This window comes from Brassica napus, assembly GCF_020379485.1.
Source record: "Brassica napus cultivar Da-Ae chromosome C5 unlocalized genomic scaffold, Da-Ae chrC05_Random_32, whole genome shotgun sequence".
Lineage (NCBI taxonomy): Eukaryota > Viridiplantae > Streptophyta > Magnoliopsida > Brassicales > Brassicaceae > Brassica > Brassica napus.
The window spans coordinates 13,395-26,667 of NW_026014285.1; the positions used below are offsets into that span (position 1 = coordinate 13,395).

At 42.1% G+C, this 13,273-nt stretch overlaps 2 protein-coding genes across 2 annotated transcripts; both read left to right on the top strand.

Moving 5' to 3' along the window:
• Positions 1–8,449: 8,449 nt before the first annotated feature.
• Positions 8,450–10,398, top strand: LOC106347268 (dolichol-phosphate mannosyltransferase subunit 1). Its single transcript, XM_048770883.1, has 8 exons — positions 8,450–8,682; positions 9,064–9,163; positions 9,264–9,297; positions 9,379–9,455; positions 9,531–9,556; positions 9,646–9,810; positions 9,909–10,023; positions 10,134–10,398. The coding sequence occupies exons 1-8, from the start codon at positions 8,564–8,566 to the stop codon at positions 10,236–10,238; spliced, it is 741 nt and encodes a 246-aa protein (XP_048626840.1). The 5' UTR covers positions 8,450–8,563; the 3' UTR covers positions 10,239–10,398.
• A 662-nt stretch (positions 10,399–11,060) lies between these two features.
• On the top strand, positions 11,061–13,259 carry LOC106347269 (butanoate--CoA ligase AAE1). Its single transcript, XM_013786788.3, is given in 3 exon segments — positions 11,061–11,445; positions 11,619–11,921; positions 11,923–13,259. Coding segments are annotated over 3 exon segments (1,731 nt in total). The 5' UTR covers positions 11,061–11,169; the 3' UTR covers positions 13,075–13,259.
• Positions 13,260–13,273: the final 14 nt, after the last annotated feature.

Genomic DNA, 13,273 nt, shown 5'->3' on the forward strand with positions numbered 1-13,273 from the left:
GTCAGGTTTGAGTACACTTGGATTTGTGTAGGTATCCCGTTTGAACATAAATAGTGTAGACTTATTAATTAACGTGACTAATGACTTCGAGATAGTCAATTTTGATCACAAACTAACCTTACCATCCGTCAGAAACCTAGCGACTTCATTCAGATCTATTTCATCATTCCTAAACAACTCCTCTTATTTTTGTTTATCCATCGAAGACCGAAAACTTTGTTTATTTCTTTCAAACTAAACACATTTTTTTCATCTAACTTCCACCCTAACATGATTACCTTTGATTTTTTCAGAAGGAAGCTAAGCATAGAATTCTCGAATTATCTATGGTATGAAGTGTCGTCCAACTTCAGATACCGTATTCTCTAGACCACTTTTCAAAATCAGCTCTTGTATGTTATTCACAACATGTTCATAAAGTTTCATCCATCTCTCAGCAATAAGCTTCCTTAACTCAAAATATGTATACCTTCTTCTTACTTTTAAAGCTTCTTCAGTTTATAAATTTTCTTTAGATTCCTTTTCTTCACCTCGAGAGTCGACCTTTATTACTCTAGTCACTTAATCATTAAAGAGTTCAGTAATTTCTTCGATTTTCATTCCATTTCACAAACAGCTTCATACATGTCATTGTCGTGACATCTTCAACTCACAAAAAGTGGTTTCTCTTTACTCCCATCAGTTGATACGTACTCCTCTAGCATAGAAAGGAGTGTGTCTTTTGGAGTTTCAATCACTATATTATCACTATTTATAACCATTTTGTATCACAAAAACATACATAAATTACAATTTGCATATAAATAAGCTACAACGTGTGGTGTGTCATAGTCAATTATGTCCCTAAATTTGGTGTAAAGGTATCAAGAAGAAATGGCACACAAAATGCAATAAAAATCATTTGCCTTGAACATTTGTGACAAAGAAAAAAGACACTGAGTTTGCTATGGGCAATGCAAGCAACTTGGCCACTTGATTATAGGCAGGAACGTGATTGTAACGACCCAATTCCGCAGGCCCAGCAAAGCCCAATCAATTTGCAGGAAACCCTAGGTGAGTTCCTATTTAAACTGAGCTACCTTATTAGTTTATTCAGAAAAAGTCTAAGGCGTCGAACCTCTCCAGATTTTGAGCCGTCAGAGAGAGATATTGGGGAACTATCTCAGCCACCGTCGACTGAGATCAGATCCGTCACGCCGCCGCCGTCTCACGCCCTAGGTAATCCACAAACCGCCTTTTCCGATTGGTTAAGTGTTGGCCATTTAGTCAATCGTCGATATCTCTCTAACCATTGGGTTTCTCGCGATTTCAAGGCCACCAGTGTGTTCGTGACGTCGAGACGAGTCCGGGGCATGAGTTTCATCGGAGAGCCGCCGCGACGCCCCCTACACGCGCAAGAGGAAGATTCGCGCGTGAATCTCATGCACACTGTCTCCGCCGGACGTTCGCCGGAGCCACCGACAGCCGGCCACCGTCCGTTCGCCGCCAGGAAGCCGCTGCCGCATCACCACCGTGCCTCCGCCGCCGCCGTGGTTGGTCGGTAAGCCACCACCGTTGTTGGCCGCCGCCGGCGACCGTCTCCGGCGACTCGCCGGTAACTCGGTGACTCGGCCGAGTCGACTCAGCGAGTCAAGCCGTTGACCAGTCAAGCCGGTTTGGTTTGGTTTGTTCAATTGATTTTCGGTTTGATTGGTTATTGGGAATTGATTTTTGGTTTGGATTAATCCGATTTGAAATTGATTTGAATCTGGTCCAATTGAAATCGAACTCGGTTACAGAAAACGGGTGATTCAATTCGATTTCAATTTGGTCAAGGGTTGACCGGGTTGAGCTTTGACTAGCGGGTTGACTTTTGACCAGATTGCCGGTTATCCGTTTTGGACCGTTCGAAGGACGTACTGACTCGATTTTTCGTCCTGTTTTCAGATTTGGAGTTTGTTTGAGCAGCGGAGTTCATAGCTATCACTTTTCCACATTGCTAAGGTGATGGTTTATTCCGTAAATCATGTACCAGTGTAGAATTCTCTCTATCGTAGTTTAGATTTCGAATCATGATCCGTCTGTTTGAATTGAGTCTGTTTGAGTCTTGATTGTTAGTCAGTTCATTTATTGTAAACTGGAACCAGGGGTCTAGAGGATTCAACCGTTGATTTGATTGTGTGATGTTAAGAGATGCGATATATATATGTATGTATACATAGTTATGAGTAGAGACTATGTGAGAGGGCGGGGGTCTAGAGATTTGGACTAGCGACGCAGCTTTGGTGGGCGGGGGCTCAGAGACGTCTGGGCTAGCGACGCAGATTGTGTGGGGCATGGGTGCAGAGATGTTTGCATTCGACGCAGCTTTGGAGGGCGAGGGTACAGAGACAGACTGTACTAGCGAGCGTATGTATATATATCCGGTATGAGGAGATGCGGGGTGTATGGACTAGCTATATGCTATCATCGCATTGTTTGTGTTGTGTGATGCTTTAGGCATCTTGTTTGTTCATGTTAGAGCTAAACTTCCATAGTAGGAGTTCTATTTACTCAAGTCAGTGGTTTGCGTGTTTAGCATCTCATACCTAATGGAGTAACTCCCCTGTTACTCACCCCTCCTTTCCTTCCCTTTCAGATGAGACTGACGAGCAATAGTGATTGCTATCGGGCTGGTGCTTTGGGAGTTTTATTTCTGTCTTTTTCAGACTTGCGGATTTTATGCTTTTATTGATATTTTCGGGATTTATTATGTTATTTGGATTTATGGCTATTTATTGGATTTACGACTTTGGAGTTGACTTTTGAGAAATAATAAATGGAGATTTCAGATTTTTTATTTATTTAAGTTATTTCGGAAAATACGGGTGTTATAATTTGGTATCAGAGCGGGTTTCCGTCCAGCTCTGACCCGGGATGGCGATTTGTTGGGACGTGGTTTCGACTCGGTTTTGACTCGGTTTTAATTCGGTTTAATCGATTTTAAAAGATTTTTGAATCGGGGATTTGGGAGTTTTAAAGAAAGAAAAATACAACACCTTTCCGTTCAGTAACTTCTAACCCAATTGTCTTTTTATTGACGATGAGTTTATCATCGCCATCCGCTCTCTAGCTAACAAGGTTTCAGCCAGATGTTCGAGAGATGGATGATGTCACAGTTTGATAGATTGCTCAGGTGTGTATCAGTTTCGTCAGCCGTGTTCAGAATTGTCCACATGTGGATGTGTGACGTTGTTGCCACCCCCAAACTTCAAGCCATCTCTCCACGAGTTTTCGTTATTGGAGATTATGTGGTATGAGATGTGAGCCATGAGTTGGCATGTGTTATTCGTGTGTATGAGTATAGTTACTGCCATGGAGGCATGATTATTTTGTAAACTCGTGGGGGATCGCTTTTGGATTGGGGTGCGACAACTTGCGTTGTGTTATATCGGAGTTTTGATCATTCAGTGCGACAACTCGTGGGGGATCGCTTTTGGATTGGGTGTCGACAACTTGCGTTGTGTTATATCGGAGTGTTGATCATTTCATTGATGTATCGTGTGCAACAACTCGTGGGGATCGCTTTTGGCAGTGTTGATCATTTCAGAGATGTGTCAGTTCGGACAGCTGACATAGAAATGTTGGGAGCTATTTATATTGATTGTGGTGTACCAGTTATGCTTGGAGGGCCGATTGGTTCAGAGACTCGTTAAGATGGAGTTGTGTTTTGCGATATCATTCTTGGGATGGACTTGTTATCACGACATCGAGTACTGTTGGATTGCCTGAGGGTGAGAGTTCACATTTCTGGAGCAGAGCAGATTTTTTTGCATACATGCTACATGCAGAGGAGTTATTGGATATGGGAGTAAATGGATTTTGGTGATCATTTCGATGGTCAACATGAGTTGCACGATCTTCTAGTTATCTTAGAGTATGGAGATGTATTTGAGGCCTTGGAAGGGCTGTCACCAGCCAGAGGAGATGTTCTTACGATCGAGTTGGAGTCAGGGACAACACCGGTTTCACGAGTTCTATACCGATTAGCGCCAGCAGAGATGGCTGAGCTGAAAGAACATATGGAAGATTCATCAGACAGGATATTTATTTAGGCCGAGTAATTCGCCGTGGGGAGCACCAGTGTTGTTTGTAAAGAAAAAATGATGGGAGTTTTCAGGCTTTGTATCGACTACATAGACTTGAACATGGTAAACATCATATTGATGAGTTGTTGAATTAGCTGCATGGAGGTTCACAGTTCCCGAAGGTTGTCTTGAGATCATGACATCATCAGATTGCTATAGTTGAGGAGTATGTACGGAATGTGGGTTTCCATATATGTTATGGATATTATGAGTTTTGGTGATATCATTTTGGATCGACGAATGCACCGATAGCATTTGAGAAGCTTATGAATGATGTCTTTCGCGAACACTTGGACAAGTGCGCGATTGTACTCATCGACGACCCCATTGAGTTATTCTTGGAGTAGAGGGAGCATGATGAGCGTTTGCAAATTGTGTATTGATGCATGAGGATCAGGTCATTCTATATATATTGCATCAGTTGAGACCTCACGAGACCCACTACCCTATTCATGATTCGTAGTGGCTGCAGTGGTATTTGCGTTATAGTTTTGGAGATTGTAATTGTACAAGAAGGAAGTTTAGATTCTCTGGGATGATTGGAGTCTGAAATTTATCTTCATTCATTAAAACTTGTACTTGGATAGTGCAGTTGGATTGAGTTGGTAGCAGGCTACAGTTTGGATATTAAATACCATCTGGTAAAGACAACCAGGTGACAAATGCCTTGGGCAGGCACATGAGCGACATATCAGGAACCAAAGAGGTTCATGAGTTTACTGGGACATTTGCTAGTCTCAGATTGTGTGCCATTACTGTCGATGGAGAGACAGATAGCCTTGGGACTTTGGAGCAGGCAGTCTTGCTATGAAAGGATACGCCAAGTGCATGTTAGCGTTATGGCTTTGGAAGACGATCGAGATGGGGAGTATTGGATATCATAAGTGTTGAGCGGGATAATTTTGAGCGGGATGTACCTGTACCGAAACCGAGTTGTGTGTTGGACGATAAACTGTTAAGAAAAGGGACCTTACAGCAAATACATCACTTGTGTTTCTCTACCCATCGGGAACACCAAGGGGTACAAAGATATGAAGTGTTAACTATAATTGGTCTAGTATGAAGAGAGTTGTAGCTTCATTGCGTCACAGTGTCAAACATGTCAGATGGCTATGACAGAGGATCAGTTATCTATTATGTTATTTTTGAGCTTGCTTTTGCCGGAGTGGAAATGAGGCATGGTGATTATGGACATTGTTATTGGATTTTAAATATGTGGAAAGAATGCCACATGGGTAGTCATGGATAGACTTACCAAGTCAGCCTATTTCCTAAGTAATTAAGAAGACATTTAGAGCTAATCAGTTGGAACAGACCTACATTATTGAGTTTGAGAGGTTTCATGGATGTCAACATTGTATCGGATTGGGATTCGAAGTTCATGTCTACATTTTTGGAGTCATTCAGAAGGAACTTGGGACAAAGATCCACAGAAATACAACTTATTATCAGCATACATATGGTTAGTCAAAGAGGACTATTCAGACTTAGAGGACATGCTCAAGGATTGCGTCTTACAGTGGGATGGAAGATCGGAAAGCATTACATCTAGCAGAGTTTGCCTACATCGACAACTATCGTTCGAGCATTGAGATGAGACCGTATGAGGCTATTTATGGTAGGCCTTGTCGTATACCACTTTGTTGGACCAAAGTGAGGGAGTGACATGAGTTAGAACTATTAATGGTTCAAGAGATGGTATAGCAAATGGACATGCTCAAGGATTGGCTTTTGGGAAGCCCATGACGGCAGAGGATTTATGCAGCAAAGCGCCGTAAGGATTTGGAGTTACATATGAGTGATCTAGTGTACCTGAAAATAATGACATTTCAGGGAGGACTTAAGACTCATAAGCTGAAGCAACTAAAAACCGAGGTACATTGGACTGTATCCTCCGGTGGAGCGAATTGGAGCAGTTGATTGCAGTTATTTTATCAGCAGTGTATCAGACTTCCATGATGTGGTTCATATGTCAAGTTTGAGGAAGGTCGGGAGAGGGCCAAAGCTCATTTTGCAGCAGCCGCTAAATGCTCATGGCAAAAAAAAAATTGTATGCACCTTGTCAGCCAGTTGAGATTTTAGATCGGCAAGTGAAAGTTGTTTAGGAGATGATGACCAGTTTAGTTAAAGTTCGTTGGGAGAGAGACGTGATCTAGAAGGAAACCTGGGAGGCCGAGACTCAGATGAGGATTGATTATCCAGAGCTTTTTTAGGACAGTATTGGACAGTAGGTTCAGGAGCCGAATTTGGGGACGAATTCTCTATTTGTGGGGGAGAATTGTAACGACCTAATTCCGCAGGCCCAGCAAAGCCCAATCAATTTGCAGGAAACCCTAGGTGAGTTCTTATTTAAAAAGAGCAAGCCTATTAGTTTATTCAGAAAAAGTCTAAGGCGTCGAACCTCTGCAAATTTTGAGCCGTCAGAGAGAGATATTGGTGAACTGTCTCAGTCACCGTCGACTGAGATCAGATCCGTCACGCCGCTGCCGCCTCACGCCCTAGGTAATCCGTGAACCGCCTTTTCCGATTGGTTAAGTGTTGGTCATTTAGTAAATCGTCGATATCTTTCTAACCATTGGGTTTCTCGCGATTTCAAAGCCACCAGTGTGTTCGTGACGTCGAGACGAGTCCGGGGCAGGAGTTTCATCCGGAAAGCCACCGCGACGCGCCCACACGCGCAGGAAGAAGATTCGCGCGTGAATCTCACGCACCACCGTCTCCGCCGGACGTTCGCCGGAGCCACCGTAGCCGGCCACCGTCCGTCCGCCACCGGGAAGCCGCCGCCGCGCCTCCGCCGCCGCCGGTGATTTGTCGGTAAGCCACCACCATTGTTGGCCGCCGCCGGCGACCGGTCTCCGGTGACTTGCCGGTAACTCGGTGACTCTGCCGAGTCGACTCAGCGAGTCAAGCCGTTGACCAGTCAAGCCGGTTTGGTTTGGTTTGTTCAATTGATTTTCGGTTTGATTGGTTATTGGGAATTGATTTCCGGTTAAACCGATTTGAAATTGATTTGAATCTGGTCCAATTGAAATCGAACTCGGTTAAGGAAAACCGGGTGGTTCAATTCGATTTCAATTTGGTCAAAGGTTGACCGGGTTGACCTTTGACCAGCGGGTTGCCTTTTTGACCAGATCGCCGGTTATCCGTTTTGGACCGTTCGAAGGGCGTTCTGACTCGATTTTTCTCCCTGATTTCAGATTTGGAGTTTGTTTGAGCAGCTGGAGTTCATAGCTATCACTTTTCGACATTGCTAAGGTGAGGGTCTATTCTGTAAATCCCGTACCAGTGTAGAATTCTCTCTATCGTAGTTTAGATTTCGAATCATGATCCGTCTGTTTGAATTGAGTCTGTTTGAGTCTTGATTGTTAGTCAGTTCATTCATTGTAAACTGGAACTAGGGGTCTAGAGGATTCAACCGTTGATTTGATTATGTGATGTTAAGAGATGCTATATATATATGTATGTATACATAGTTATGAGTAGGGACTATGTGAGAGGGCGGGGGTCCAGAGATGTTTGGACTAGCGACGCAGCTTTGGTGGGCGGGGGCTCAGAGACGTCTGGGCTAGCGACGCAGATTGTGTGGGGGCGTGGGTGCAGAGACGTTTGCATTCGACGCAGCTTTGGAGGGCGGGGGTACAGAGATAGACTGTACTAGCGACGCAGCGTATGTATATATATATCCCTATGAGGAGATGCGGGGTGTATGGACTAGCTATATGCTATTATCGCATTGTTTGTGTTGTGTGATGCTTTAGGCATCTTGTTTGTTCATGTTAGAGCTAAACTTCCATAGTGGGAGTTCTATTTACTCAAGTCAGTGGTTTGCGTGTTTAGCATCCCATACCTCACAGAGTAACTCTCATGTTACTCACTCCTCATTTCCTTCCTCTTTCAGATGAGACTGACGAGCAGGAGTGATTGCTATCGGGCTGGTGCTTTGGGAGTTTTATTTCTGTCTTTTTCAGATTTGCGGATTTTATGCTTTTATTAATATTTTCGGGATTTATTATGTTATTTGAATTTATGGCTATTTATTGGATTTACGATTTTGGAATTGACTTTTGAAAAGTAACAAAGGGAGATTTCAGATTTTTTATTTATTTAAGTTATTTAGGAAAATATGATGTTCGAGGGAGACAGTTTCATTGTCAATGATATCCTCTCAATCGTGATAAAGTTTAATCATCGCCTACACTAAATCCTCCTTGATCACTTTAGGCATGTAACGGAGAGAGTCGTTAGCTGTTTTAAAAGCTCTATTATGATAATTGGGCCTTACATTACGGCCATTAATCACTTTAGGCCCAATTTTAAAATTGCTTTGGGCCCCCTATATTTTAATATTAATTTCTAGTCCTTGTTTTCTTTTGTAGACGACGGTGGCTTTCACAGGCGGATTAAGACGACGAAGAAAGCTCTCTCCGTAGTAAAAGTTAGGCTTTTGATCGGCTGCTATGGCGGAGGAGAAGGAGAGGAAAGGAGAGAAGAAGTATAAGTATAGCGTAATCGTTCCTACGTACAACGAGCGCCTCAACATTGCTCTTATAGTCTACCTCATTTTCAAGCATCTCCGGTAAAAAAAAAAAACAAGTCTTTGTTTTGCGACCGATCATATATATAATTCTGGATCCCATTTAGTGAGAATTCGAATCCGATCGCCCATTAGTGATTCAGTATGAAAGGATCAGCAGTGATGGATCATGGTTTTACATTAAAGATCCAAACTTTATTTATGAGCTAGTAACTAAGTGTAACGATCCGTCAAACAGTATTACAAGTTGTTTCATGGTTGTGTATAGATAGAACCTCTGGTTTAGTGATCGGAGAAGCTAGAATTCTTGATTCTGGTTGTGGTTAATCGATTTGAACTTGTTAAGTAGACTCTTGTCTGTCGAATGTTATTGGAATTTATACCAATACTAAGGAAATTGGTCACTTGTTGAATGGTGTTTAGGGATGTTGATTTTGAGATAATTGTTGTGGATGATGGGAGTCCTGATGGCACTCAAGAAATTGTCAAGCAACTGCAGGACTTGTATGGTGAAGACCGCATTGTGAGTACAATAACAGAGTTAGTTTGAATCTGAATTACGTAATCCAGTTTGTATTCTTCGGTTCAGGTGAACTTGTGTTTTTGTTTTTATTGTGATGCAGCTTTTAAGAGCTAGAGCCAAGAAGCTTGGTTTGGGTATGTATCTGTAACTTCATCATCTTCTAACTTTGCTTTACAAGAAGGAAGTGGACCGTTATTGGTCTTCTTGGCACGCAGGAACGGCATATATCCATGGTTTGAAGCATGCTACAGGTGATTTCGTTGTAATCATGGATGCTGATCTTTCACATCATGTAAGAATCACCTACTGAATTTTTGTTTTTATCGACTTGTCTTTTGTTGATCTAACTCGCTTTTCTCTTGTGCAGCCAAAGTATTTGCCAAGTTTCATCAAGTATGTAAAGTTTCTTCATCTCTTTACAAATCTCATTAGCTTATAGTGATTTTTTTTTATAATTCGACTTTGTTGTCTATGTCATGAAGGAAACAACTAGAGACGAATGCAAGTATAGTGACTGGTACACGATATGTAAAAGGTGGTGGTGTGCACGGGTGGAACCTTATGCGGAAACTCACAAGCAGAGGAGCAAATGTGCTAGCTCAAACACTATTATGGCCTGGCGTATTTGATTTAACCGGATCATTCAGGTAAAAAAAAAAAAAAAGAAATCAACTACCTTGTGTTCTTCTACTGAATCAGTCAGTATTTTCACGACTAACTTCCACTAAACTTCCTTATTTGGAAGGCTATACAAGAAATCGGTGCTTGAAGACGTGATAAGCTCATGTGTGAGTAAAGGTTATGTCTTCCAGATGGAAATGATAGTTCGTGCGACCAGAAAAGGATACCATATTGAAGAGGTAGCTCTTGTCCCTTCTTTACATACATAATACCACTTGTGATTGTGATTCCTTTGAAATCAAATTATTATTTATGATTCATATGGTACTCCTCCTTCTTCATCTGTTAGGTACCAATCACATTTGTGGATAGAGTCTTTGGAACTTCGAAGCTGGGAGGATCCGAAATAGTGGAATATCTAAAAGGACTCGTCTATCTTCTTCTCACGACTTAAGAGATGACACCAACCACAGCTCAACAACACATGAATCTCTTTTAGTATTTATACTCTCCTTAACACTAGAACTCTGATCATGTCTTTTAAAAATTTCTCGTTACCTTTGAAAATCAAAATAAAAAACAAAAGAGAAGCATGAAAGAAAAGCTTTTCCACTCTTCTATGTTTAGTGTTCATCAAAATCATGCTTCGAAGTCATGCTTCTTCGAGTGAAACTCTGTTCGTTTATAAATAAGAAAAAAGTTGTGAATAATTTTTTTCTAGTTATTATCCATCAAATTTATAACTTTCACTTCAATTTAATCAATGCTAAAAGAAAACAAAATGATTAAAAAATAAGAAGTTTCAGTTGCGATGAATTGTTATTTAATTATATTTTAAGTATTTTTCAAATTAGGATTTTTTATTACTATAAAAAAATATGGTAATAATTATTAACAAAAGAATAACTTATATAACAAATAGATTTTCATGTGACGTTATAAAATATGTACATATTTATATGTTTCTACTTTTGTTCGGTTTAATCTGTTATAAACCAAACTAAAATCCTACGGTTTTTATAAAATCATATCTATTCCGTTTATATGGTATATACCAAAACCACACCATATTTTTTATTTTGGTTCAGTTCAGTTTGGTACGGTTCGGTTTTACCATATTTGACAGCCCTAGTTGGCAGTGTATCTCATTTGAAGGAGAATTACACAAGCAATCAAGCAATCAAGCAATCAAGCAAGGCCCCAAGAGGAGAGTTGGGCTTTCACTATTAGACAAAGCACTCATACGAAGCGAAGCACGAAGATGGAACCAAGTGGCTGATTATGTGGCCGGCCATATACATGCTCTTATCTTTTCTCCAGCAATCATTACCATTATGGATACAGCTGCCTTGTAGGATAGCTGATAAGAACTCTTTACCCCATTGATGATAAGCACTTTTCTCGCTAGAGTCTGTCTGAACGAAATCACTTTCCGGCGTACCAAAAAAAATAAAAGGAGAAAAATGGAGGGAACTATGAAGTCAACGGCCAACTACGTTCCTCTCACTCCCATCAGCTTCCTTGATCGATCCGCCGTCGTCTACGCCGACAGAACCTCCGTAGTTTACGGTCCCGTCACCTACACGTGGCGGCAGACCCGTGACCGCTGCGTCAGAGTCGCCTCCGCTCTCTCCCAACTCGGTATCTCCTCCGGCGATGTGGTCAGAACCTTTTCTTTACCTTTGTGTGCATATGCATCTTTGGAGACCCTTTTTGTATTACGTAGATCGTTTCTTATTTAAAGATTTCAAATTTCCTCAAGCTCGAAAATAAAGTTTTCGACTTTGTAATCGAAATTTTGTCGTTTAGTGATGTGTTGTCGGAATTTGATCAGGTTTCGGTGTTGGCTCCAAACGTGCCAGCTATGGTCGAGTTACATTTCGCTGTTCCCATGGCTGGAGCTTTGCTCTGTACACTCAACATCCGCCACGACTCCGCACTCGTATCCGTTTTGCTAAAACACTCAGAGACCAAAGTGCTTTTCGCAGATCATCAGTTTCTCCAAATAGCTCAGGGAGCTTGCGAGATCCTCTCCAAGAAAGGCGAGAAGGTCCCTCTTTTGGTCTTGATCCAAGAACCTCTTGTTGTTTCGGGGAACAAGAAGAGGTTGATGGAGTACGAAGATGTTGTCTCCATGGGGGAAATCGAACTTCCAAGTTATAAGACCAAAGGACGAGTGTGATGCAATCTCTCTGAACTACACATCAGGCACCACTTCGAGCCCCAAGGGTGTTGTTTATAGTCACAGAGGCGCTTATTTGAATTCTCTGGCTACGGTTTTACTCAACGAAATGCACTCATCCCCTACTTACCTCTGGACTAATCCGATGTTTCACTGCAACGGCTGGTGCTTAATCTGGGGTGTTACCGCGATTGGTGGGAGTAATATATGTTTGAGGAACGTTACCGCAAAGGGTATATTCGATAACATTTGTCAACACAAGGTGACTCACATGGGAGGTGCACCAACTATACTGAACATGATCGTTAACGCTAGTGATTCCGAGAAGAAGCCGCTTCCGGGGAAGGTTTCCTTTATAACCGGTGCTGCACCGCCGCCAGCTCATGTGATTAAAAAGATGGAGGAGCTGGGGTTCTCTATGTTCCATTCGTATGGTTTAACGGAGACTTACGGACCGGGCACGGTCTGTGCGTGGAAGCCTGAGTGGGACCTTTTGCCTAGCGAAGAGCAGGCGAAAATGAAGGCAAGGCAAGGAGTGAATCATATAGGGATCGAGGAAGTCGCTGTTAAAGATCCTGTGACCTTGAGGACTTTGCCGGCTGATGGTGTGTCCATGGGTGAGGTTGTCTTCAGGGGGAACACGGTGATGAACGGTTACTTAAAGAACCCTGAAGCGACCAAGGAGTCTTTCAAAGGAGGTTGGTTTTGGAGTGGAGACTTGGGGGTTAAACACCCTGATGGTTACATAGAGCTGAAAGACAGGTCCAAAGACATTATAATCTCTGGAGGAGAGAACATAAGCTCGATCGAAGTGGAGTCTGTTCTGTTCTCTCATCCTTGTGTTCTTGAAGCAGCTGTGGTTGCGAGGCCTGATGAGTATTGGGGTGAGACTGCTTGTGCGTTTGTGAAGCTTAAAGACGGGTCTAAGGCAACGGCCGAGGAGATTATAAGCTACTGCAGGGGGAAGCTTCCGCATTATATGGCTCCGAGGAGTATTGTGTTTGAGGATCTTCCGAAAACATCGACTGGGAAAGTTCAGAAGTTTGTTCTGAGGACTAAGGCTATGGCTATGGGAAGCTTATCAAAGAAAGGAACTAGCAAGCTATGAACCGGTAAGGTTTTTTGTGTATCATGTTGGTTAAGGTAAACCGGAAATATTGTACTACAGACAATCCAAGCTGTGTCATTCTGAAATAAATGTATCATGTTCGTTTAAGATAAACCGGAATGATTATTGTGTTCTAAAATAAACCAAGTTGAAATAAATAAATAAAACACAGGTATGAAGTTGTATGGTTGTGGAAGAT